The 26,141-nt window shown below is 36.9% G+C and overlaps 1 protein-coding gene across 1 annotated transcript in view; it reads left to right on the top strand.

Annotated features, from left to right (window-relative positions):
- Positions 1–26,141, top strand: part of LOC149548112 (Pyridoxamine 5'-phosphate oxidase family protein) — a 140,668-nt gene that overhangs the window by 60,786 nt on the left and 53,741 nt on the right. The window contains exons 2-3 of the mRNA XM_089792135.1: positions 9,274–9,309; positions 9,513–9,714. Of these exons, the coding sequence (XP_089648261.1) occupies positions 9,274–9,309; positions 9,513–9,714 (238 nt within the window). The remainder of the gene's footprint in view (positions 1–9,273; positions 9,310–9,512; positions 9,715–26,141) is intronic.

The raw sequence follows: 26,141 nt of genomic DNA, 5'->3' as shown, positions 1-26,141 counted from the left end.
TCTTTAATTTTTCCATTCCTTTTAGTGAATTACAATAGAGATTTACATAGCTGGAAATGAAACCCAGTTAAAAAACATAGTTATATATTCCTATCTTTAATCACTAAGCATTTCAAACATCCTTATTGCAAATATTTGTGTACTCAAGAGACTGAATAATAGTTCACATTTTCCTGCAATTTAACAACATTTTAAAGAAAAACTTGAGACACTGAACACGAGGCAACAAACACATCCCTTAATGTTATCAATAACAATGGAAGAGTGTAGCATCCCAAATGGATATTCTTCCATATTTATCTAAATTACAAATTTCAGAACAGATCAAATAGTTCATGCAAATAAAATCAGCAATATAGACCTGCAAATGAACCAGTAGATGCTCATTAAAATATGCAGTTTAAGACAACTTCAGATTTGTTATTGTATTATAGTATTCAACAATACAACAACATGACCAACAAAGCCCATATAAAATCTTTTGAATATGTTATCACACTATACATTAGCAATACAATAACAAACACCAAATATCCAATCTTAAAAGCAATATTACACTCAAATTGGAAACATATAGAAAGGAACATGCAACTCCAATGTGAACTCTAATGTGAATTCATTACCAATGCTGAACCGGGTTGGTGTCTGATCTAGCGAGAAGACCTTAAAGGTTTCTGTCCTTAGGTTCTTGAAAATGAAAGCCAAAGCTTCTGCTCCGGCTTGCTCACACGTTGCATTTTTAGATCTGGCCAAGACTACAGGTAATATTGAGCTACATGGGTATGGGTCTTGGCCAAATTTAAAAATGCAACGTGTGACCAAGCTGGACAATCACTAATGATTTTAGTATGGATGAGGGAAAAGTCACCAATCAATATGTGAATTGCTTCTATGTCATAAGAACTCAGTGACAAATCTAAAGTTGGACTGTAGTTCCCTTCATTCTGAATTAATCAAACCACCGTCTTCACCAAGGAGATGATCATCATTGCATGAAATTTTAAACTAATATCCCTTAATTTGTCCTCATCCTCATGCAGAAAGGTTGTTACCTTGAGATAACGTAAAGGTATATATCTACTGTTGTAAAAATCAGAATTCTTGAATATAACATCTTGCTGGCCCTTTTGATCATCATTAGCATATCTCTTGTTTGAGTAGGGGGAGGTTGGAATGATATGCGTACATTCACCTTTGCAAATAGTGTGGATTCCTTCAATCAATTGTATGACCTCCTTGGTTTTTGAATTAAGTTCATCTTCCTGGTGAGTGACTGTTGTAAAAATCTGATTTTCAGCCCGCTGTAATGCACTGTTTGTCATATTCAAGTGAAGGAAAAACTCATATAATGCATGTTTGATGGCCATATCTCTATCTTTGAGTAGCTTCAAATAATCTGATTTCATTCTTTCCAATGCTTTGTTGAGTTTGAAGGTATGCACTATTGATTCCATTCAATATTCCCTTCTCTTATTCAACACTATTAACCTTCCATAAAGTTTCTTCAATGTTTTTATGGTGTTATCAAAATGCACTAAGGCTTCAATGACTATATCATATGACACTTTCAGTTTATTCTCCAGATTATATGCTCCAAAGTCAATAACTAAAAATGAAATTTCTGATTGGTCCTTAAAATCAGCCCCTATAGTAGCTTCATTTTACTCTAACTCTTGTATTCTAGACTTGACATCCCCTTGCTTAGAAGAATTTTTATTTTCAGTTGCATTATTTTTAGAATTGTTCTCCATCTCAAAATGTATTGTCTCATCAAGTTATTACGATAATAGATAGCGTCTATTATTAGTTAATGGTTTTCTATTTGTAATTTATTGTAAATATTAGAATGTTTCTAATATTTAGTTAGGCTGTAGATAACTGTTTGTTTTCTTTCAGCTAGAATAGTAAGTTTCTATTCTTTACAATCGTTTCCTAAGGAAAAATCATTTCACTCTTTTCTATATATTGACCTCTCGGTCTTCGTTAATATTAAGTATTTTATAAATTACTTCATAATATGGTATTAGAGCCAATACTTCAATTTTTTTCAACAAATTTATGAGTTCTTTCAAAATTATTTGTTCAAATTTTTCGAAATTTTTTCAGTCTCTTTCTCTACAACCCACATATGGTTTCCACCTTGAGAAATTCAAATGCTGAAAATCACATTTTGTTTTGTGCAAATCTGCATACAGGAAAAACATGATTTCTGTGAAATATTCGACTAAAATCGTGATTTTCAGGAAGATCCGCCTATTTGTAGCATCTTGGGGTTGAAGTGCGGACTTCTCCTAGTTTTTAAGTGGAAGCATGACCTGGTTTAAGGCCACCATTGCCATTTTTTGAGGTCATTTTTTCAGGGATTTTTTGCTGGATGCGGGTCTGCAAAAATCACATTTTTTAGGGTGAAGAATCTCCATTTTTGGTGTCTACTCTTCATCTTTTGTGCCGTCTCAAATGGAATGTCCCTATTCTTGGAAAAAAACATACATCTTTCTATTTGCAATCACCATTTTTTCTTGCAACTTTTTCTTCCATGGCTGCCAACTAGGGTTTTGTTTGAAAACCCTAATTTTTGGCCTTGAATTTATTTTTTGACTACAAATTTCTTGGTGGGATTTTTGAGAGCTCAACAGGGTTGTCAATAGATTTTTCAAGGTGCCTCAATCTTTTGTGCCTCGATTTTTGAGCCAGTGGATCTAGAAATTGACAACATTCTTTTTGGGTATTTCAAGCTCTCTTCTAGGTACCCCTTCAATTTTTTTTGAGTCTTCCATTTTTTTGCCTCGAAGTGTCTTCATAGATTTTCATGCTTTTTCATTGAAAAATGTGCTATGGCATCTTTGACTAATATTTGGCTTGAGAGCAATTCAAGATTCAATGGTCGAAATTATGGGACTTGGAAGCAACGGATAATAACAACTTTTGAATATTGGAATACTGATCAGATTGTTCTAGGTGTTACACAATGTCCAACTGCCCTTGATACTGATCAAGATACATGGTATCTGAATAATTAAGAGGCGGTGATGCTTCTCAAATTATCCGTCGCTGATGATCAATTCTCATATTCCATCTGGCAAGGCAGTTGCCGAGATATGGGCACATCTCAAGAATCTTCATGAGACTTCTGACAAAAGTAGAGGTTTCTTTTTGAAGAATGCTCTATTTTCTAATATCATGGATGAGCGAACATTGCTCCAAGCTCATTTGAATAGGATTCAAGAAATCCGTGATCAATTGCTTACCATTGATTGCAAGATGGAGGAAGAGGACATTGTGGTTATCTCTCTCAAGAGTTTTCCCAAGTCCTACAAGCATTTTATTGAGACTCAACATCACGTCTTTTGGTGTTGAGCTGAAGTTCACAGATCTTTGCACACTTCTACTTTAGCAAGATTGGTGGAAACAATAGTTCGGTAGCAATTCCAGCTCTACCTCCACAGAGCAAGCCTTTGCTGCTAAATCCTTTTAGAAGGATAAAGACAAGTCTTGGTAGTCTTCTCAACAGAAGTTTTGTGCTCTAGCTTCAGAAGGCTCCTAGAAGAAAATTCAATGCAACTATTGTCACAAGTTTGGTCACACGAAGGTTAAATGTTGGAAACGCTTAGCTGCCCAATCTAAGCAATCAGGTTCGTAGCGCAAAGCGAACAATGTAGAGCACACTAAGGAGACAAAATCTGCCTTTTACGCCTTCATGGCTAAAAGACCTGCAGATCATGTAAATTCGTTTGCTTGGTATATTGATTTAGATGCCTTTTGTCATTTTACCACCATAGAGATTGGTTTACTGACTACCAGTCGTATTCAAACTCTGTTTTTTTTGGTGGTGGAGAAATGTATATTGTTGTCGGCAAAGGCAACATTCAGATTCAGTCTGCTGGGAGGAATCTCATTATCCTTGATGTGTACTACTTTCCAGGTATGAAACTAAATCTACTCTCAATTAGTCAGTTGTTGCGACACTCTCCACAATTGGATGTCGACTTCAGTTCACATTAGTATACATCACTGATAAGGTGACTTAGTCAATTGTTGTAGTGGGTCTTGAGGATCATGGTCTTTTTTGACTTACTGATTTTGGTGATTCTCGGTATATAGCTATGGCTGCTCGGCGGTCTTCTGTTAACACGCTTTGGCATCAACAATATGGACACTTAAATGTGCATTATCTCTCTTACCTTTCTCGAGAAGAGATTGTCCTTGGTTTGCTAGAAATTCAAACTCAACAGCTTGGGGTTTGTGATGCATGCCAGGCTGGGAAGCAACATTGCACACCTGTCACCAGTGGCGATTCATGGCGAGCTTCTCAGGCACTTCAACTTGTTCATGCCGATATCTGCAGCCCTATGGCCACTCCTGTTCTTGGGTCCAAGTATATTCTGTTGTTTGTTGATGATTTCAGCAAAAAAATGTGGGTATATTTAAAAAAAAAAGAAATCAGATACATCGTGTATTTCAGAAGTTTATACCTTTAGTTGAAAAAGAGTCTAGACATCTATTATTACTCTTAGCTCAAAGAATGGGGGGAATTTTGTTCTAATGAATTCTCTAGCTTCTTGGATACTCATGGCATCAAACGCCAGTTAACCACACTCCACACACCACAACAAAACAATGTAGTTGAACGTCGGAAAAGAACAATCACCGAGATGGCTCGGTCAATGCTTGAACACAGACATGTTCCGAAGAAGTTTAGGCCAGAAGCAGTTAACACTGCAGTTTATCTTTTGAACTGATTTCCCACAATGTTGGTCAAAGGCAAGACTCCTGAAGAGGCCTGGTCAGGTTGGAAGCCCAAAATAAGTCACCTGAAAGTTTTTGGTTCCCATGCTTTTGTTTGGATCCCTGATGCGTCACGCACCAAGTTGGATGCCAAGAGTTAGAAACTCATGCTTGCTAGATATAGTATTATTCACAAAGCCTATTGCTTGATCGATACTGAGACATCTCATCTCCTGTACAGTTGTGATGTAGTCTTTGATGAGTAGCGAGGGTCATTTATGCTTGTTTCTCCTGTTCCTCATCCAACAGATCAGCCTATGAAGGCTCATGATTTGGGAGTTAGACTTCCACTAGGTCCACCTGATGGGAGGGCTCTAGTAGCTTTTGCAACTGTAGTTCTACTAGCGATCCTTGTATAGACACCTCCAGCTTCTCCTGCAGGATCACCAAGATTTATAGATGCTTCACCTGTGTTTGGTCTAGATTCTTCTAATGAGGAGCTTGATCATAGAGCATCGCTTGATGCTATTGGTCATTCTCCTCTCCGCCCTAAGTACTTGTTGATCTTCGTGATTATGAACTCATTGATGGGAGAACTCATTGGTAAAAGAGCAAACCTACAAAGTTTGTTAACTTTTCTCTCATAGCCAACATTCACTGTGTGTTTGAACCTCAAACATATTTCGAGCCTAAAGAAATTCCAGAGTGGGAATAGGCCATGACATCTGATCACTAGAGCCTGCTGAAGAATAACACCTGGGTCCTTTCTGATCTTCCACCAGGGAAGAAACCCATTGGCTGCAAATGGGTTTACAAAATCAAATAGAAATTTGATGGTACTTTGGATAAGTACAAAGCTCATTTAGTTGCAAAGGGCTTTTCTTAGCGTTAGGGCATTGATTATGAGGAGACCTTTGCTCCTACTGCAAAGATGAGCACAATTAGATTAGTCCTAGCTCCAACACAATTTGGTTGGAAGGTCCATCAGATGGACATCAAGAAGAGGTCTACATGATGCAGCCTCCTGGTTTCAAGGTTGTTGGTAAAGAACATCAGGTTCTCAGAGTGGTGAAAGCTCTCTATGGCTTGAACTAGGCCCCAAAGGCATGAAACATGAAAATTGATAGGTACCTCAGTGATCAAGTTTTCCAGAGGAGTTCTTTAGACTCAAATTTGTACATCAAGACTATTTGACAGTGACATTCTGAACAAAAACATAATAACTTCAACCATTAATGTGCCATTCAAGATCTTCTTATGTCAAACAATTCATATGTCATGGTTCTCTTTTCACAGCAGCTTATTCTCTTTTAATTCATATTCCAGATTAAAAAGGTGGTAATTAGTGCTAATAATAAGTTAACTTTAATGGTTTTCTTTCAGCTGTAGGCAACTCTGGCAATCTGTAAGATTTGATCATGAAATTCTGAACAAAAGCATAATAACTTCAACCATTGAATGGTTACTTTAATGGTTTTCTTTCAGCTGTAGGCAACTCTGGCAATCTGTAAGATTTGATCATGAAATTCTGAACAAAAGCATAATAACTTCAACCATTGATGTACCATTCAAGATGTGTCGTGATTTTCTTTTCACAGCAGCTTATTCTCTTTTAGTTCAAATTCCACTTCAGATTAAGCAGGATGGTAATTAGTGCTAATAAAAAGTCACTTAAATGGTTTACTTTCAGCTGTTGGTAACTGTGGCAATCTCTAGCATTTGATCATGAAATTCTGAACAAAAATATGATAACTTCAACCATTAATGTGCCATTCAAGTTCTCAAACCACCGTGAACTAGTAAACATTGTAGTTTGTTCACAAAGTTGCATGATATCCCAGATAGTTCTTACAATTTAGAATATTTCAGTGACAGATAGCTCCACATTGCTTCCTACAAAAGTAATTGTGGTGTTTCCAAACAAATGAAAATGCACAACAGCCATTATAGTTCTTATATTATTATTTGCTATACAGGAAGCAATTTGTTCTCATGATAAATCGGTGGTAAATGTCTGACATTAAGCTCTAGGTCTAGTAATAAGATGGTGAAATACAGTCACAATTATCACTTTGTGAACCATTGCTTGGGCAACAAAAATAAAAAATAAATTAAATTAAGTTAGCAAACAAAAGCTAGAATTAAAAGTTTCATATTTAAGCGCTTCACCTGCATAGAGGTTTGAGAGTATCTGTGCCTAATTCTGTTGGGTTTACTGTGTAACTAGCCCTTACTACCATCCTCCATAACCTACCTTTTATTGCCTACCCTGTAGTCAAGAGAGCCAATGCTGGTTCAGAAGAGTAGTGAACCAAGCCGAGTAGGGTGATGAACTAGACAATGTGCCTAGATTGGGACCGGATGGTTACCCAATTGCTTTATTCCAGAAATGTTGGGATATAATAGGCAAAGAGGTGGCTGAAGATATAATAGATTCAAGTGCTTTGGGTAAGCTTCTAAGAGAGCTAAGTAATACTTTTTTTATCTCTTAATCCCAAGAAGAAGAGAGTAGATTCAAGGGTTTTGGGTAAGATTTTAAGAGAACTATGTAATACGTTTATCGCTTTTAATTCCCAAGAAGGATCAAGGGGTTGCTCTAGAAAATTTTACACCAGTTTCATTTCGTGATACTTTCTATAAAACATTGGTAAAGTTAGTTGTTAATAAACTTTAAAAGATCCTTCTTGATATTATATCTGAGGGACAAATGGGGTTTGTTCTAGGTTGATCCATTTTGGATGGAATTATCATTGTATAGGAGGCCCTGTATTCAATTCAAATAATGAGGAGTCCAAGGATGGTGATAAAACTAGACATAAAGGTGGTCTATGACCTGTTGGATTGGAAATTCGTGATAAAGGTTGTGGAGGCTTATGGCTTCACTAGTACTTGTATTTCTAATTGGATTGTGAATCCCAAAATAAGCAGTGCTAGTAGATGGATCCCCAGAAGGCTTCTTTGAGGCTTCAACAGGAATTAAGTAGGAAGATTCTTCACCTCCTTTCCTATTTATCATAATGGCCAAGGCCTTGTGTAGATCTCCAAATAAAATTTTGTCACTGGGAAGCTGAGAGGATATAAAAGTAATCAGCCATCTGCCACCCATTTCTCATCAACAATTTGCTGATGATACATTACTCTTTGGGGTAGAAAAGAGGCAAGAGACAAGTCATTTTACGGACTTAAAAAATTTGTATTCAAAAGTTTCAAGGTAAGAAGTAGCAGTAAACAAATCTGAAATTCTATATTTCTTCACCCCCAAAAGGAATGTGCAAGAAATCATTAGGTAAATGGACTGGAAATTGCTGTAAGAATCACTAGATCGCGAATAATACTTTTACTATGATTTAGTCATTAAATCCCACAACTACAAACAAAATTCAATTAGAAATTTTCAACACATTGGTCAATCTTTTATGAAACCACTGGAACTAGGATGGGGGTTTACCTCCTCAAAGCTTTCAAATTTCCAAAGGGTTATCTTCCTCGGGAAATGGAGAAGATAAAAGTGATCTTGTGGTAAATGAAGATAGTAAATGTGTGTTCATCCTTGGGAAATCGAGAAGATAAATGTGTGCTTATTCTTGAGAAATGAAATATGTATACGTGGCACATGAATTTTCACACAAATACCAGTTGACAATGGACCAGCATGCAATGCCTGATTAATCTGCAACTTGAATGCTTGCAGCATATACTGAGACCATAACTTTGTATGAGTAGAACATTCTCATTCAATTTTAAGTTTCACTCTAATTTTTATTTTGAATTCAAATAACAAGCTGTTCTTTTGTCTTCTACTCAATTTTGTAAATGAACCCTTTAGGAGAAATCAAACTTTTTGTTAATTGGAAGCATCAATTATTAAATGTCGCAGAGAAGGATTTATTTGGATGAAATTGCCTAATTATTTTGACACTCAATTTTTTTATGACTTTGGCTGCTTTGTTCTGGTAGTTGGAAAATTTAACATTTTGAAAGGTAAACCTCTGTAAGTAAATGAACTTGATCAAGCGACAAAGTTTATAATGCTATCTCTAGCTTTATTACAGCTTTTTTAATTAATTATTTTTAGAAGGGGATTTGCACCCCCTACACTTGTGCATACATATTTGTTTGTATCCAAGTATTTCTAAGCCTATTAAACCTGGTCTTTGTAGATGATCTAATAAATTGGTTGTATTTCATTTCTTAACATTTTCACTGAATTAACATTATCAAATTTCCACAATCCATTTGTTTCTGGATTCGATTGTGTGTGTATCTTTTGCATCAATGTTTCGGATCACACTCTGTGATCCATCATCAGGATGAGAGAATGTAAGAATAGTATAGTGAATTTAAAAGTATTTTCACTGAATTTAAAAGTATTTTCATTTGTTTCTGGATTCGATTGTGTGTGTATCTTTTGCATCAATGTTTCGGATCACACTTTGTGATCCATCATCAGGATGAGAGAATGTAAGAATAGTATAGTGAATTTAAAAGTATTTTCACTGAATTTAAAAGTAGAGAAAATTGATGTTCTTAATTGGTTCTTACATGCAGCACTATTTCTATTGATCTGCAAGGCGCTCCATTTGGGTATGTTAAACTATATTGTATTGTCTCAATCAATTGTAATATTGGTGACTCAGTCTTATTTAATACATTTTTTTATGTAATACTATTGAGTATATTTTTGGAGCATAACTTGACAGCAAATTCTTCTTTGTATAATGAACTGATGTTCATTGGTTATTTGTTTTTCTATTGTTCACAATTTTTAATTATTGTATGATTGGCAGAAATGTGATTTCATATAGTGATGGACAACCAGGTCAAGGAACTGGTATCCCTTACTTCTACCTAACATTGCTGGACCCAACTCCAAGAGATTTGCAAAAGGATTCTCGTTGTTCTTTCACCGTCAGTGAATTTCCTCTTGGCACATGTGGTGAAATAGATCCTGAGAATCCAACCTGCTCTAAGTTGACTTTGTCAGGAAAGGTAAACATTTCATTAACACAGCTCCTCCACTATTATGGAAAGCTAATTCTACCTTTTCAGTGCAAATATTGGATACAATTTTGTAAGGCCCAAAAGATGGCAAGCACAATAAGAGGGGGGGTGAATCAGTTTTGTACGTACAATTAAAACTTTAAATCAATTAAACCAGTCTGAAACCTGAGTGATAAACAATAAAGTAAGATCCACAACGCATAACACATAACATCAGATATGTTCTTGACGAAACCCTGTTAAGGGAAAACCCTGGTGGGAGTCAAACCCACAAGATGAATGTACTTTGCTAAAAGTACTACCTGGCTAAGAGCAAATAGAACAAAGGATGCACTTGCAAGCATTGGCTTACAGCCCAATCTGCAGGTTCACTGCCTAGAGCTCAATGCTCACGATACATCACTGATTTGGCCCTTAGCCGGTTCACCGATGGAATCTTTGATTACAATAGAGTGGACATATACTTCATTACAACTGAATTGACAAACAACATTTTTAATGCTGATACAGTTCCAATGAATACAACTTTCTGCGTCAAATGCAAAATACTAACATTTCTCTCTTACTTCCTCAAACGGTATACATTAGATCAACTAGATGTAGGAGCTGACCTAGTACAAAAAAATATATAATTAGTGTGCTCAATCTCCAATGCAATCTAAATCAAGTCAATCAAGACTTCGATAGAACCCAAATCATCAATCACGAACACGCAATAGCATTGCGAAAGCATCACCAAGAATCACGACACGTTACTCCATTAGGATCCAAATAAAGAAACATCAATGCCCTACTAAAACATAAAATCTGTTCTCTTCAATCAATGCAGACCAACAAGACAATCATCACACGATCCAAGAACACCAACAACAAGCATGAATACCATCTAGAACCTTCCCATCATCTCTAACTCAATCTAAACTCTTCTCTTTACAGATCAAGAGGAATACTGAAATACCGAAATTTGTCATACCAAAAGATAGCTTGCTGTACTTTGAATCATGAACAACACTAGCCGAGGACACAATGATAAGTCCCAATATAAATCCCAACATCTCAACATCTTAAATAAACAATCCGATCTATACTGGAACAAATACTCATCCACTGAACATAGGAACACTGTAACACCCACAATCGGGAAATAAATTATGCTCTCTCAAATAATCATGCGAAGCTTTTAAGTTGACTAGAATCAACTACAGACATATCATGAATTATAACAAGCATCACATCATAAGATCTTTAATGAATCATTTGAAAATCACAAATCATCTATACTGAACAAACGAAACTCACTGTCTGCAACAGCAAAAGTATGTTGACATCAATGACAAAACATTAATGTCAACACACATCAATCTGTGACATGCTCAACACACAAACTTCCCAATTAGACATCCAACAATCTCACCCTTTGGCATTGATGGAAACATGTGAAGTGAAAAACAAATCAATGCACAAAGTCTCAATATATCCATCTGATCACTTTGAATATCCAAACTCAAGAACATCTTTCCCTCTTACATATATTTTCATAGAATTGTTTTCCAATACCTTTCCCTCTTTGGCATTAATGAAAAAGGACTTATTGGTTCCCAAAACCACAGATTGAAATCCTATGAGTAATGCCAACTAAATGCTGGGATTTCAACTGGTTATGGCTAACTTGACAAGACCGACCAATCTGGTCCAAGTCTGCACTTCAAGCTCTGCAAGACCGAGGCAGGTATGCTTACTCCTAAGCCACTTTTTTAGGCCTTAGGCTTTTTATAGAAGATTACTTGAGAGACAAAATAACCAAATTCTCTCCAAATGGCAAGCAATTAGGAGATCCTTAGTATGTAGCTTATGAAACTGAACTTCTTTGTAATTTGCTAAAAGTTTTAACTACTTCAAAATAAATGAGTCTATTAGATTGTAACAATGAGTCAATTGATTCCTTGAAAGGGAAATGCAGAAATAAGCACCAATTTTCAGATCTTTAAACAAATGAATGTATTTTGATGAAATAAAAACCGGCGCCTTGCTAATATGGGTAGTAGAGTCAATCTCATAAGAATTACATATGCAATTCTAAGTCATTCTAAATAGAATTTTAACTTCCTTGGTGGACAGATCAATTAGACACAGATATGGAAACAAATGAATATTTCACTCTATCTCTGATGATCGAACTTAAAATACTGTAAGATTAAAAATTTGTCAAAAAGTGATTATAGAGGACAAAACTCATCTGTGCTTTGATCCCATTCCTTATTGCTGCAAAACAAGTGAGTCTCTATTTATCACGTAAGAGTTTGATGACCAATTGTAATACCTGAAGGTAAATATCTCTGCTGCGACCCCTTTTCTCAGAATTAGTTATATTTTTGAATGACTAGAATGCCAAAACTTATGTTGTCCCTCTTGTTGCTTTTAATACTACATTTATAGGAATATGAAGGGGTGCAAAAACCAATTCTGAACCTGATGAGCCTTTTAATATTATAATTACACCTTTCAAAATGACTTTCCTCTTTCATTAGCCGCTCCCTTTCAGTAAAAAATTGACAACTGATTCTCTAATTTAATTATGAGCTCCTGAGTTGTTTCGATATGGACTCTATTTTATAATAATTTTCTTTTTCATCAAACCAAGACTTTGTTGATTCAAACAAATCAAAACCTTTTATATGTGTCATTTCTTCAAACCATAGTACTGTTGCACTGAAAATTTGTTCAACGCAATTTTTGATAGATGGACCTGGATGTTCGACTATGGCCTCCATACTTAATTTTGACGAAATCAAGATTGTCACTTTTGTAATCTGTGTTATATTGTCGGTATCTTTAAAATATGTTCAACCTCTTGACATCATTGTGTATTCTTTCTCTATCGATGCATTCCTCAATTTACTGCCATTGAGATGCCATAAACAACTCCAGCACAGAACTCTGACATTCTGCATTCGATCGATGTATTATTGTCTTTTGTCTTAAGCTTGTTTCGGCTCCTTTCTCTCTGCCACATATCATTAGTTGTCTTTTATATTGTCATTGTTCATGTTTCTTATTATTTTATTTGCTCTTTTTCACAAGTCACCATTGTAATGCATCACTTATATAATCATTCACTATAGAATGCCAACATACGGGTTCATGATATTTTATAGCCTTAATCAATGTTGTCTTTGAGGTCACACGTATATGGTCATCATATGATATTAGATTTATAACTCCTCGATTCTGTGTATGCCCATCGTGATCTCTTAGTACAACGTCTCTTAGTTTATTACAATCTGTCATGAGTGTTATCATGTTGCTTCTGTCGAATATGTTATTCCTTCTTTCGTACTCTTGAACCAAATTATATATAACTTTATCAGATTGTTGGTTACTATTTGTGCATTTTCTCTTGACTTTACGGCACGACATACCCAATACTCCTCTGATCATTGATATCGAATGAAAGATTACTTATAAATAATGTTTCTTGTAAGCTCTCATCGCTCGTAGGCAAGAACTCTTTTGAACAACCTTTTTTGCTCCATTGTTAGCGTTTTCTTCTTTAAAACCTATATTTGTAGACTTACTCATGAAAATCTTTTTATTTTCAGCAGTCATGGCCTTTGCTACAGTCGACTCTTCAAAGTTGTTTTCAATGCTTGAAATCAAGGCGTTATCCTCTTTGTATGGGAATTAATTATGATATTATTGAGTACGTTCTTTGCTATGTCAAGCTCATTTAAATTGTTTAAACGAACCTTGAGGGATGGTAATATTTCACAGAAAATTTTTTGTTGAGAAAAGCTTGCTTAGTTCAGTTTCACTACCCTTAAAAGACAGATTTCAAACAATAAACTGCCACTTGCTTGTCTTTGAACCCTCACCACCAAGTGATATGATATGATATGATAGATTTTAATGACGTCCACGAGACTAAAGTAGTCTATGGGACCCATGCAATCACCCTCCCAAGTCAGGAGCCAAACTAGTCAGTTGCAAAGTTTTGGTTAACTTGTCTCTTCTTCTTTGAATTTTGATAATCAAATCTGCTGTTCTCTTCACTTGATCTTCCTCGAATAAATAGTTGAAGTCCTTGTTCTGCAGAATTTTTGTATAATCAGATCTGATGTTGTTGTAAGCTAGGCATTCTTTGACAAAATGTTGCTCTGTCTCAACTGTTCCCGTATTGTAGAATAAACATGTTTTGTCTGCCCACTCTTCCTTTGGCACTTGCCATCTACCAGTTTCACATCGCAGCTGATGTGAACTAGTTCTAATTTGTGCCATCAACATTTTTGCTTTCCAGTTAATAGGTGCCCTTATATATGCCTTTTCATCATGACTAGAAGTGGGATTAAATTCTTTAATGTAATAAGATTTTTTCCGCCCTATGTGTCTTGTCCATAGAATATTGCGAAATTTTTCATTGACAAACTTCTTTATTTCTTTAATGTTATCCGGGCAAGTTTGGATGTTGATATCCCATTTTTGCATCCATTTGTCATTTTGTTTCATCCATGCGCTTTTCCGCCTCACAAGTTTTTCCTCTATTACCAACTTGGGCCAACGATGTGTTTCCAAACCTTGGGTTTTCTTTAAATAGCTTAGCATTCGGGTCAATGCGACGACTTCTAATGGAAAGGAACCCACCTCCGCCAAAAGGATTTCATACGGAACTGTGGTCTTGACTTTAAGATTGCATGTGATGAAGTGTTTTTGAATTCTTTCTACTTGCCGCCATTTCTGTTTGGACATACTACCGCTCCACACTTTACATCCGTATAGAATAACCGGAGTGACCAGCAAACCAAACAGAGTTTTCATGGTCGTCCGATCCCATAATTCTGCGTTCCTGCACTTGTTTTGTAAAGAGTATAACGCCTTCCAGCCCCCTTGGATCCTTTTTGATCTGCAAGTATCCCAGTTGAGTTTGTTATGAAAATCGATGCCCAAGTATTTGTACTCTTCCACAATCTCAACGGGGCTATTTCCAAACAGAAACTTGTCTTGTATGCCCCTATTCTTCTTTAGTGAGAAGATCATAATTTTGGTTTTGCTAGTGTTAACTTGCATTCCTACATCATGACAAAATTTTTTTAGTGCTTTCAAGTGCTCTTTCAAACCTTTAGCTGTTCTAGCAAGAATTATGAGATCATCTGCATATAAGAGCAATCTTATCACGAAGTGGGCCAGCTGCACCCCCTCACGATTGGTCTTGTTTATCCACTCTTCTAACTTGTCAATATAGAGCCCGAATAATGTTGGAGAAAGCGGACACCCTTGCTTAACCCCGATGTTGCTGTCAAAATCTTCTGATATCCCTTCTGTCGTTCTGATTTTAGCTTTGACCTGCTCATATAATCTGTAAACCGCTGACCTAAGTTCTTTAGGGACTTCCAGCTCTACCATTCTATCCCATAGTTTATTACGTGGCGCTGTGTCGAAAGCTTTTTTAAAATTCACGAAACAACAAAAAGCCTCGTTCCCCGGAGTGTCCCAAACTTTCTCTATCAAATGTCTGAGAGTGATGCTGTGATCTATAGTAGAGTGTTTCGGTCTAAAACCTGCTTGCCCTTTTGCACATTTGCCTTCTGTTTCAGCCCAGTTGCTGATTTTTTGTTCTACCAAGCTGCCAAATAACTTGCCAAATAGTGGATTGATCATGATGGTTCGGTAATTAGAAGGATTGTTTATATCTCCACTTTTGTGGATTGGGATCACCACACTTGTAGTCCATTTTATAGGGAAACCTTCTCTATTGACATTGTTGAAAATCTTAGTTGATGTGCCCAAACTATTGCCGCTTCACTAACTTCTTGATGCAGTCGGGGCACAGCTTGACATGCTGACTTGACAGAAACATATAGTATAGCAACAACCCCCATTTTGCAACCATTTCTGAATTATCCTTTTCCATATGAGAGACATGATGAATTCGGCATCAAAGGAGTGCTGAATCAGGTATAAATCTGTAGTCTTGTATCATCATCTACATGATGAGAACATCAAATAAGTTAGACGGGGTTGATGCTGAATTTAAAATACATAATGATATTTATGAAAAATAACAATTTGTGTAAGTTTTGAGATTTACTTGCTTAAAAGATGGGACTCAAGGATATAGGGACATAGATATCAGAAGTCATTGAATCTTGCCTTAACAAATATATATGCAAACAAATAAATAAACTATATATCAAAAAAGGTTAGAAATAATACTCAAATGGAGGCCCTAATTTGTAAAATTAGGGCTCCATCAGTGGCTCTTTGTAATGTCCCCATTGGTTGCCAGCATCAGATTTTCAGGGATTAGCCTAATATTGGATCTTCTGAGGATTGATTCATCTCCAACATTCAGCGATTTATGAATTTGGCCTTCGTTCGATGTTATTTGGACTCCATTTGCCGTACTTACTATGTATAGTAAGTCAAGGGTAATAGAGATGGACCCTTTCTATTTTTAGAAAGTGTATTTGGTCACATGGGGAATTATGAGGAGAGATTCCTATTTCAAACGGCATGGCAATTAGACAAGTATTTCAAGAGATATTAAAGTTTAAGTGACTTAAGTGATTTATTTAAATATTTCAACGTTATAAAGTTATAAAGTCACTTAAGTGACTAAAAGACGAAATTGGCTTTTAATCCCACATTGCCTAGTTGTTTGTGTCTTCCCTCATATCGAGGTTATAAAAGTGTGGAGCTACATTGGGATTGACACCACGAATATTTGTAATTATTCAAATCCTAATCGGTTGCTTGAATGTGATTGGATATTTCCTAAGGACGAAACCCTATAAGGAAAATAGTGAGGCTGGACGCAAAACCTAGTACTCACATTTTACTTCAGTATTGTAGTGATTTGATATACTGATCTACATGAATGTGAAGCTTCAAAGGCAAAAAAGGGGGAACAGGAGGTTTAAGATAGGTATGTATGATTCCACTCTCACATGGGCATGCAATATTTTGCAACTAAGAATTCAGTAGTTTGAGGAATGTATGGCCGGTAGGAAACAGTAATAACTATGCATCAACAATAAGAATATCGGTTTATGGAGTTTGAGTATAGTATTGGAGGATGTTGGGACATCTAGTTATAACCACATTAATCACAACTCCATTTCGATAATATTCAGCAAAGTATGTTGAACTGGCAGCAGAAGAGGTACTTTCAGAACTGAAGTTCGATTGAATACATTGGAGGTTGATAGGAAGTGGAGACCTTCAGACAACAGTGAAGTAAAATAGGTCAATATATGAGGATGCACACACAAGTCACCATTGAATAATACTGGCACAGGATGACAAGCAGACAAGGAGGACAATCGCCCTGTAGCAAAGGAGATTGATATAATATTAGTTCCTTGCGTGAATGTTACTCTAACATATCTATGTGCGTTACCCGTGTTTCTTCCTAGCATCAAACATACAATAATTGAGCTTGTGATAAGGGAATCGTTGGATGACAGTTCATAATCGCATCATAGTGAATGCAACACTTGAATACCTTTCTCCAGTGGTAACGAGCAATGAATTGATAACAGGAACAGTACATGGAAGCCGGAGGAGTTGCAAAGTCACCTAAGTATCTTGTTAATAGCTCACGGGAAGTTCACGGTTTTCCTCATTTCTAACTGGTAGCAGTCTATATTATTAGAATTCAGGTCTGTACTATCTCATACTTGTAACGATATGGTATTGTCTTCTTTTCTTGCATGTAGGAATTCTTTCATTCACTGCAGAGCATAACAGACCTGGGTTTATAGTTGCAATCTTTAAAGTGGATATTATAGTCTAATGTATCTGTACCACTATCCATCTATTTGCTGAAGCTCTTTTTCACATAACTGTTTCATGGCATTTATAGTGATATACAGTGAAGTGGTAGTATAGAGGCATTTTTGCTCAAGGCTTTGGATTGCATAGCAACTGTTTGACATAATTCCCGCTAGTTAAGGTTCTCTATTTTTAATCAAAACTAGCAGAGATTATTAGATGGGTGTCAGAGTTGGTCTTCTTGCCAGCCTCTGGATTTATAATAGAGGCAAAATTTATAAGGATTTATCAGAAACAATTTAAGTTGAGAGATGGAGATTGTGGAGTGAATTTGTAAGGAGTGTTTATGCAAGTAGAATTCTATTTGTGAATGAAATAATCCTATGAAATGGAGCATTGTTCAGTAGTAGGTACAGGAAAGAGGAAGTGAAACACATACAAGACACTCAAATGGCTCGTAATGAGAATGAACAAGGATAGGAAGTGAGGGAAACTTTGAGGGCTATTAGAGATGGGCAGAACAATATAGCCACTGCACTTCAGCAGCTTCTAGGTGCTATGCAGCAGTTAGCTCCGCCTCACAGGGAAGCCTTGAGTCATCACAGTGGAGGTGGAAGTGTCGCAAGATCACCCCAAGCTGCTCGGGCCCCCACACAGAACACTAACAGGCTTTTGATGCCTGTTTTTATGCAAAGGAAGAGGTAGCACTACCCACGGCACCAAACTTATTACTAGATAACGTTATGGCAATGTACGATGAATGGGATTTATTCCTTGATCTGGTTAAGCAAAATTTGTCCTTTGTTCAATACTTAAAAAATGAAGAGCTTGTCAGATCCAGAGTTAGTTGAGAGGATTACAGGGTATATGGTTCCTGCCTTTAGAAGGTCGACATTGAGATTGCCGGGAATGAAACTTGAGTTGTCCCTGACAAGTGTCTATGATGCAGATGTACCTGCACTTAGTATGACACCTACTAGTCCTATCTGTCATGTTGATGATGGACCCAGTTCATAGAGATTAGAAGATGTGTCAGTACCCTTGGTGGATAGCAGCACTAAGCTTCAACAAGTTGAGGCCCCCAGAGTTGTTGCAGTTAATGCAGAGATAGTTGATGTAGTTGTTTCTACTGATGCTTCAGACTCTCTTGAGGAGGGAATTATTATTGGAGATTTGTATGGGAGTTGTCATAGTGTTGCTGCAGTGCAGGAGGCAGTGGCTTCCTTAGGTGGGACCGATGCATGTATGGAGTCACCCAGCTGTGATGTCGATGATTTGGGTGTTACAATGAAGTTAGTAGATGTGGGTTCATGCACTAGTATTATTGATTCATAGCCTGGAATGGAGCCATGTGTGCAAAGTCAATTGACGGTAGTTGAGACTCTATTAGGTGATGGTGATGTAGACAGTGTGGACACCTCTGGTGATTTGTTAGATGATGCTATGATTTGCACCAGGTATGACAACCCTTGTCTGTTATTGGGTGATGACTGTTATGAGATTTTGGATGAGTCTCGGGATCAATGATTATAGGATCTTACTATTGAGGTGGAAGCTGAAACATGTGGGGAGATTGAGATTACGAGGGCTTCTATTTCTTCGGAGGAGTTGTTTGAGGTACATAGTAGTTGTATCTCGGATGCAGAGTTGTGCAAGGATGATAGCACGTGTGTGAGTGATCTTGTGGTGGACAGTTCTAATTCAGTTTCCTATCATGGTGCAGTTATTGAGACAGAAAGCTTGCATAGGAGTCAGGGGTTACAAAGGCATCATGTGACTTATTAAGTGAAGGTGAGGGATAATGACATTTATTCATCTCTTGATCATTATGATGTTATTCGGCATATGCTAGGTACATTTGGTTGGGGTGCCTCAGTATCAGATGAGCATGGTGATAGTAGTCTTTCCCTAGCAGAGGTTCACGTGCTTCGCGAGGCTGTTAGGATGTTGAAGCATAGTTACTCTCAGTTAGTTGATGACAAAGATTACCTTTTGGAGTGAGGTAGCATCTGCTATGAGGCGTTGTTAGGGAAAGAGGAGGTGGTTGAGCTCACCTAGGAGCTTGAGGTGATGGTGGACTCTCTTTAGTATGCTCAGTTCACTTTTCAGGAGTCACAGTCACAATTGGGTGAGGTTACCGTGGAGTTAGAACGGGTACAATCAACACTAGCCCTGGACCCTATTCAGTTACATATTGTGATTGGTGGTGAGTTTGCTTCTACGGTTGAGGATGAGGGACGTGATGATGTGGCGAACACATTCGTCTAGGATATGAGTGTAGTATGTACAGTGGAGGCAAGAGCATCGGTGGGGATAGGCTCTCATGGTGATTTGCTTCCTTCTACTGGAACTAAATATATTTCTTCTTTTCATACAATTGCTAGCATTGGATAGTTGGCATTGTTAGATTTTCAGAGAGATCAGCTGTGGATTGCGAGGGAGTAGATTGATGCTTCCACATATAATTCTATTGTACTGAGTCATTCATGAAGTGTTTGCTTAAGAGCTCGGATTTGCAAGAGGTTTCATACAGTATATCTAAGGGTGCTCTCGTGCTATTTGACGATTGATGAGGAAGATTGTAGAGACCTTGGCTACAATGCTTCCAAATAGGGATTTTGTGGTTGGGCTTGCTAAGAGGGTCGTCTAGGACCTTGCCCGACCAATAGTTCAGAGTCAGAGATTGGAGCCATCTTCTGATTTCCAATTTGATGACAATGAGCCCTTGACAGAGATTGGGAGTTTTTATTGGCTACTATGAGGAGTGCTCATCACTTTTCTTTTGACCCACAGGTGGAGGACTTGGTTTTCAGTGTTATGGATGGTGACGGAAGGTTTCGTATTCATTACACCCACAGAGGGTGTACTTCTCCGCTAATGGAGGGAGATTATGAGATACAGGTATTGGGAAATAGTTGGATGTGCTAGTGACTGAGATGAATCAAAATCACAAATGGATGACCCAACTGATTTCAAAGCCAAGATTTGAGCAGAGAATGATATGACTTTTTCTAAGAGAGGAAGGTGATGATATAGTTGTGGCTTCAGATTTGTGGGACATTTCTTATGAGACACTGCATGAGTTGGGCACAATTGATGTGGAATGTGATGAGGATTTATGTAAGGTTAAGTTAGATGATGCAGTTGTTGGCATGAGTTCCCCAGATCATGTAGTTTATGGCAATGTAGTGATAGTGGGAGTAGGAGCATTCGAGGATACTGTCATATCAGCAGCCACTTCTGTGTCAGTTGAGCCATCCAATGAGGAGTTTAGCAGTATACAAGCAGTTGTATATGTGTGCTCTGATGGTAGTACACTTGTTATTTTTGATGAGGTGAGCGATGTAGTGATAGAGTCATGATATACTATCGATCAACAAAGTGTTGATGTTCACTTCATGAATAGTACTACGTTTGACATGGATACAACATTGTCTTATGGCAATCCATTTTTTGAGGTTGATGTTGATCACTCACCTAAGTGGAGTTGGGCTCAGTTTTCACCATCTGTAAAGATTCAGTTTTGTGTTGCGGCAGCTAGTAACGTTCCTGTGTCCACAGATTTTGACATGGCCACACCTATGGTTGATATAGTTGGCATGAGTGCATATGATTCTCCTGTAGCTGCGTCTCTTCAAGGGATTGTTGATCTGAATTTCAGTCCAGTTTATATTATATGGGTGAGAACTAGGATGAAGATATTTCTTGTGGGGGATTCTTATGGTGATATTCTAACTCCTACATCGTTAGCACAAGTTTTGAGTGCTATACTGCAGGTTATGTTGCTGGTCCTGATGATGTTAGTGGTATGCGGTTGGTTCAGTGTTAACAGGGGTGTCACGTACTACTTCATTTGGGATCCAGGTGGAGGTTAGAGTTGACTGGTATTGTTGGATTGCTTGAGAGTAAGCAATCTTAGAAGGGAGGACTGTAATGTCCCCATTGGTTGCCAACATCAGAATTTTAGGGATTAGCCTAATATTGGATCCTCGTAGGCTAATGAGGATGGTTAGAGGGTCTTCTGAGGATTGATTCCTCTCCAACATTCAGCGATTTATGGATTGGGCCTTCATTCGATGTCATTTGGACTCCATTTTCCATACTTAGTATGTATAGTAAGTCAGGGGTAATAGAGATAGATCCTTTCTATTTTTAGAAAGTATATTTGGTCACATGGGGAATTATGAGGAGAGATTCCTATTTTAGACGGTATGGCAATTAGACAAGTATTTCAAGAGCTATTAAAGTTTAAGTGACTTAAAGTGATTTATTTAAATATTTCAATGTTATAAAGTTATAAAGTCACTTAAGTGACTAAAAGACGAAATTGGCTTTTAATCGCACATTGCCTAGTTGTTTGTGTCTTCCCTCATATCGAGGTTATAAAAGCGTGGAGCTACATTGGGATTGACACCACGAATATTTGTAATTATTCAAATCCTAATCGGTTGCTTGAATGTGACTGGATATTTCCTAAGGACGAAACCCCTTAAGGGAAATAGTGAGGCTGGACGCAAAACCTAGTATTCACATTTTACTTCAGTATTGTAATGATTTAATATATTGATCTATAGGAATGTGAAGCTTCAAAGGCAAAAAAGGGTTAATAGGAGGTTTAAGACAGGTATGTACGGATTCCATTCTTACATGAGCATACAATATTCTGCAACTAAGAATTTAGTAGTTTGAGGAATGTATAGCCAGTAGGAAATAGTAATAACTATGCATCAATAGTAAGAATATCGGTCTATGGAGTTTGAGTATAGTATTGGAGGATGTTGGGACATTTAGTTATAACCATGTTAATCACAGCTCCATTTCGATAATATTCAGCAAAGTGTGTTGAACTGGCAGCAGCAGAGGTACTTTCAAAACTGGAGTTCGATAGAATACATTGGAGGTTGATAGGAAGTGGAGACCTTCAGACAATAGTGAAGTAAAACAGGTTAGTATATGAGGATGCACGCACAGGTCATTATTGAATAATACTAGCATAGGAGGGCAAGCAGACAAGGAGGAAGTCACCCTATGGCAAAGGAGATTGTTATTAGTGCCTTGCGTGAACGTTACTCTAACATATCTATGTGCGATACCAACATTTCTTCCTTGCATCAAACATGGAACAGTACATGGAAGCTGGAGGAGTTGCAAAGTCACCTAAGTATCTTGTTAATAGCTCACGGGAAGTTCACGGTTTTCCTTATTTCCAATTGGTAGCAGTCTATATTATCGAAATTCGGGTCTGTACTGTCTCATACCTACAACTATATGGTATGGTCTTCTTTTCTTGCATGTAGGAATTCTATCATTAGTTGTAGAGCATAACAGACTGGGTTTTTTAGTTGCAATCTTTAAAGTGGATATTATATATTAATGTATCCATACCACTATCCATGTATTTGGTGAAGCTCTTTTTCACATAACTGTTTCATGGCATTTATAGTGATATACAGTAAAGTGGTAGTATAGAGGCATTTTATCTTACGGCTTTGGATTGCATAAAAACTATTTGATGTAATTCCCACTGGTTAAGGTTCTCTATTTTTAATCAAAACCAGCAGAGACTATTAGACTCTTGTTGGGGACTTATGCTCCTTGTGGGCATAATGCGTATCCAAGCTATCATTGGATGAAGTAGACCTACAAAAAGACAATGCAAAAACAATAATTAATTTATGCAAACATGTCAGAATTAAAAAATAAAAATATGTAAAGGAAAAGAAAATAGGGAAAAGAAAATCCCTTGAGTGTCCTCATGAGAAGAATGGCTTCAAGTACTTTCCATGGACAATAAATTCTTACATGTGTCCATTTGTATTTTGCAGAAAATAAGAATGCTCTCTTGCCTTTTCTAAAATGATAAATGGCCCTAACCACAAGGCCTCAAATTTATCATGCTTAACCTTTTCCTGATCTTTAGCCTTCCATTTCAAAACCCAATCTCCTACTCTGAAAGTGTTTTTTTTCGCTTTCTTATCATGGAGAAACTTGACTTGCTTTTGCTTGATGATATTTTGTTCTTGTGCACTTCTTCTGACTTCATCAAGCTCTACAAGTGTATTCAACCTTTTTTCCATAAAGTCTATGTCCTCTAAATGTTCCTCTATTATAAATTTGTATATAGACAACAAATTGTTCGAGCTAAGCTTTCTTTCTGTACCATAGACCAAGTTGAAGAGAGAGAAACTGGTAGACTTATTTACTGTGATTTTATCGGCCCATAATGCCAGGTTTAGTTTAGAATCCCAAGCTCTTCTATTATTATCCAACATTCTCTTAATGATTTTCAATATGTTCTTGTTGCTAGATTCGGCTTGTCCATTGCCTTGAGGATGATGAATAGGAAATAATTATGCCATATGTCTTGCAAAAATTAGAAAACTCTTTTGACCTTAAACACATACTGTTATTCGTAATAATCTTTTGAGGAACTCCAAACCTAGTTAAAATATTTTCCATGAGAAACTTAATTAGAACTTAGCCCGTGGATTGCTTGGTAGGTATGGCTTCTACCTATTTGGTGAAATAATTAGTTGCTACCAACATCCAACTATGCCCCTCACTTGACTTGTCTCTTATGTTTCCTATGAAATCGATTCCCCATATCTAAAAGGGTTCTTCTGTTTGCAAGGCTCTTAAGGGAAGGACACCTTCATACTTTATCTTTCTGGAGAACTTTTCACAAGCCTTACATTTTCTTACATAAGCATGGCAATCTTTGAAAAGTTGCGGCTAGTAATACCTTGCATATAGGATTTTATGTGCTATTGTTTTGGCTGTGTCTAGGCAAAAAAGTATAACCCCATCTCTATTCTTCCAATAAATATGGTCACCTTTAATTAAAACATATTTTGTTGCTTGAAGTTTAATGGTTCTTTTTTGGTTATCACTCAAGCTATTATAACATTTCATATTTCTTAGTAATAAACTATATCACTATACCAAGGGCACCTTTCAACTATATCACTATACCAAGGGCACCTTCCAATACTGACTTCTATATGCTAAAGATCCACTTGACTTTCCTGTGCTGCCTCTAAATTTGGGCACTGTCTACGCATCAACTTATTTGCACCTTGGTAAAAAACTTATTGTTCACAAACAATAGTATGTTAGCAATTATGTTATTTAATTATAAGTGTTTGCAAATTACTAACACATTTGAATACAATTAGCTAACATACTAATGTTTGTTAGCAATATATTTGTTACCAAGGTGCAAATAAGTTGCTACATAGACAGTGCCCTAAATGAGTTTGGCCAGGCCTTGCCCTCTTACCAACTTTGTTATCGGGATATCAATATTAAATTCTTGTACTTGGTTTATCCATCTGCACCTTCTTCCAGTAGTCTCTGACTGTCTAAAGATGTCCTTAACTGACGCGTTAGGTACATATGCAATTACTTCAGCCCTAACTAGGTATGACCTGAAAGATTTAACTGCCTTAACAAGGACATAAGCCCGTTTTTCATTAATATCATAATTAAGTTTGACTGCTTGCAAACACTTGTTAAAAAATGCAATTAGTTGCTCATGGTTTTTTTGTAGCATGACTGCTGCTATAGTATGGTAAGAAGCAAAAGAGAAAATCTAAAAGGGTTTCTTGAAGTCAGGAGACTTAAGCACTGGAGCCTCTTTGATTGGTTTCTTTATTGTTGCAAATGCTTCCAAGGCCTCGTTATTCCATGTTATCTTTGCCCCTTTCTTAAGCATCTTAGCAATAGGCTTAATAATTTCCTCAAAGTTTGAGACAAAACTTCTCACAAAGTTGGTTTGACCGAAGAATGACAAGATGGCTTTTACCATTTTGGTTATTCCCTTTTGTAATTGCAAAATGACATTTTTTTGGATTGAGTGATATTCCATATTCTAAGGCCCTTAGAAAGATTTTTTCTAAGTGTCCACAATGATCTTTTGCTTTCTTGGAATAAGCGGTAAGGTCATCTTGATAAACACAAATTGAATAAAGTTAATTAAGCCTTCAAAAGCAATATTCATTGCTCTTTGGAAAGTAGTCCCTGCGTTAGTCAAGCGAAAAGGCATGCTGGCATAAAAATAAGTACTCTACAAAGTAGTGAATGCTGTCTTATATTGTTCTGATTCTCTAACTTTGATCTGGTTGTATCTCGAACTACCATCCACTATGGATAATAACTCATTTCCAGTTACCTTTTGCAATAAAGTTTCCATATTGGGTAAGGCATAATTATCCTTTAGGGATGACACATCAAGATTTCTAAAATCTACACATAATCTTATTTTGCCATTTTTCTATCTAATTGGTACACGATTAGATACCCAAGTTGAATGCCTAATAGGCTTGATAATTATTGCATCTCTCAGGTTAACCAACTCGTCCTTTATCCCAGGAGCTAAAGTTGGATTAATAGGCTTTTGTCTTTGCTTAAAGGGTTTTGCATCTGGTTTTGAAGGTATCTCATGTTGAAATAAATCCTCTCTATAGGCTTTCAACTCATCATAACTCCAAGAAAAGACATGTCTATATTTTCTTAACAAAGAAATCAAGTCAGACCTTGTCTTAGGAGATAACCTCTTATGAATGAAAACTTCCTTAGGGGTATGTTTTGTTCAAAGATTAATCTTCTCAACATCACCTTGAATTGTGGCAGATTTGCTAGCCTTGAAG

Source organism: Cupressus sempervirens, chromosome 7, assembly GCF_028749045.1.
Source record: "Cupressus sempervirens isolate cs-2001-9-10 chromosome 7, ASM2874904v1, whole genome shotgun sequence".
Taxonomy (NCBI): domain Eukaryota; kingdom Viridiplantae; phylum Streptophyta; class Pinopsida; order Cupressales; family Cupressaceae; genus Cupressus; species Cupressus sempervirens.
The sequence above is the reverse complement of the archived record's forward strand: the minus strand, read 5'-3'. Positions and strand labels throughout refer to the sequence as shown.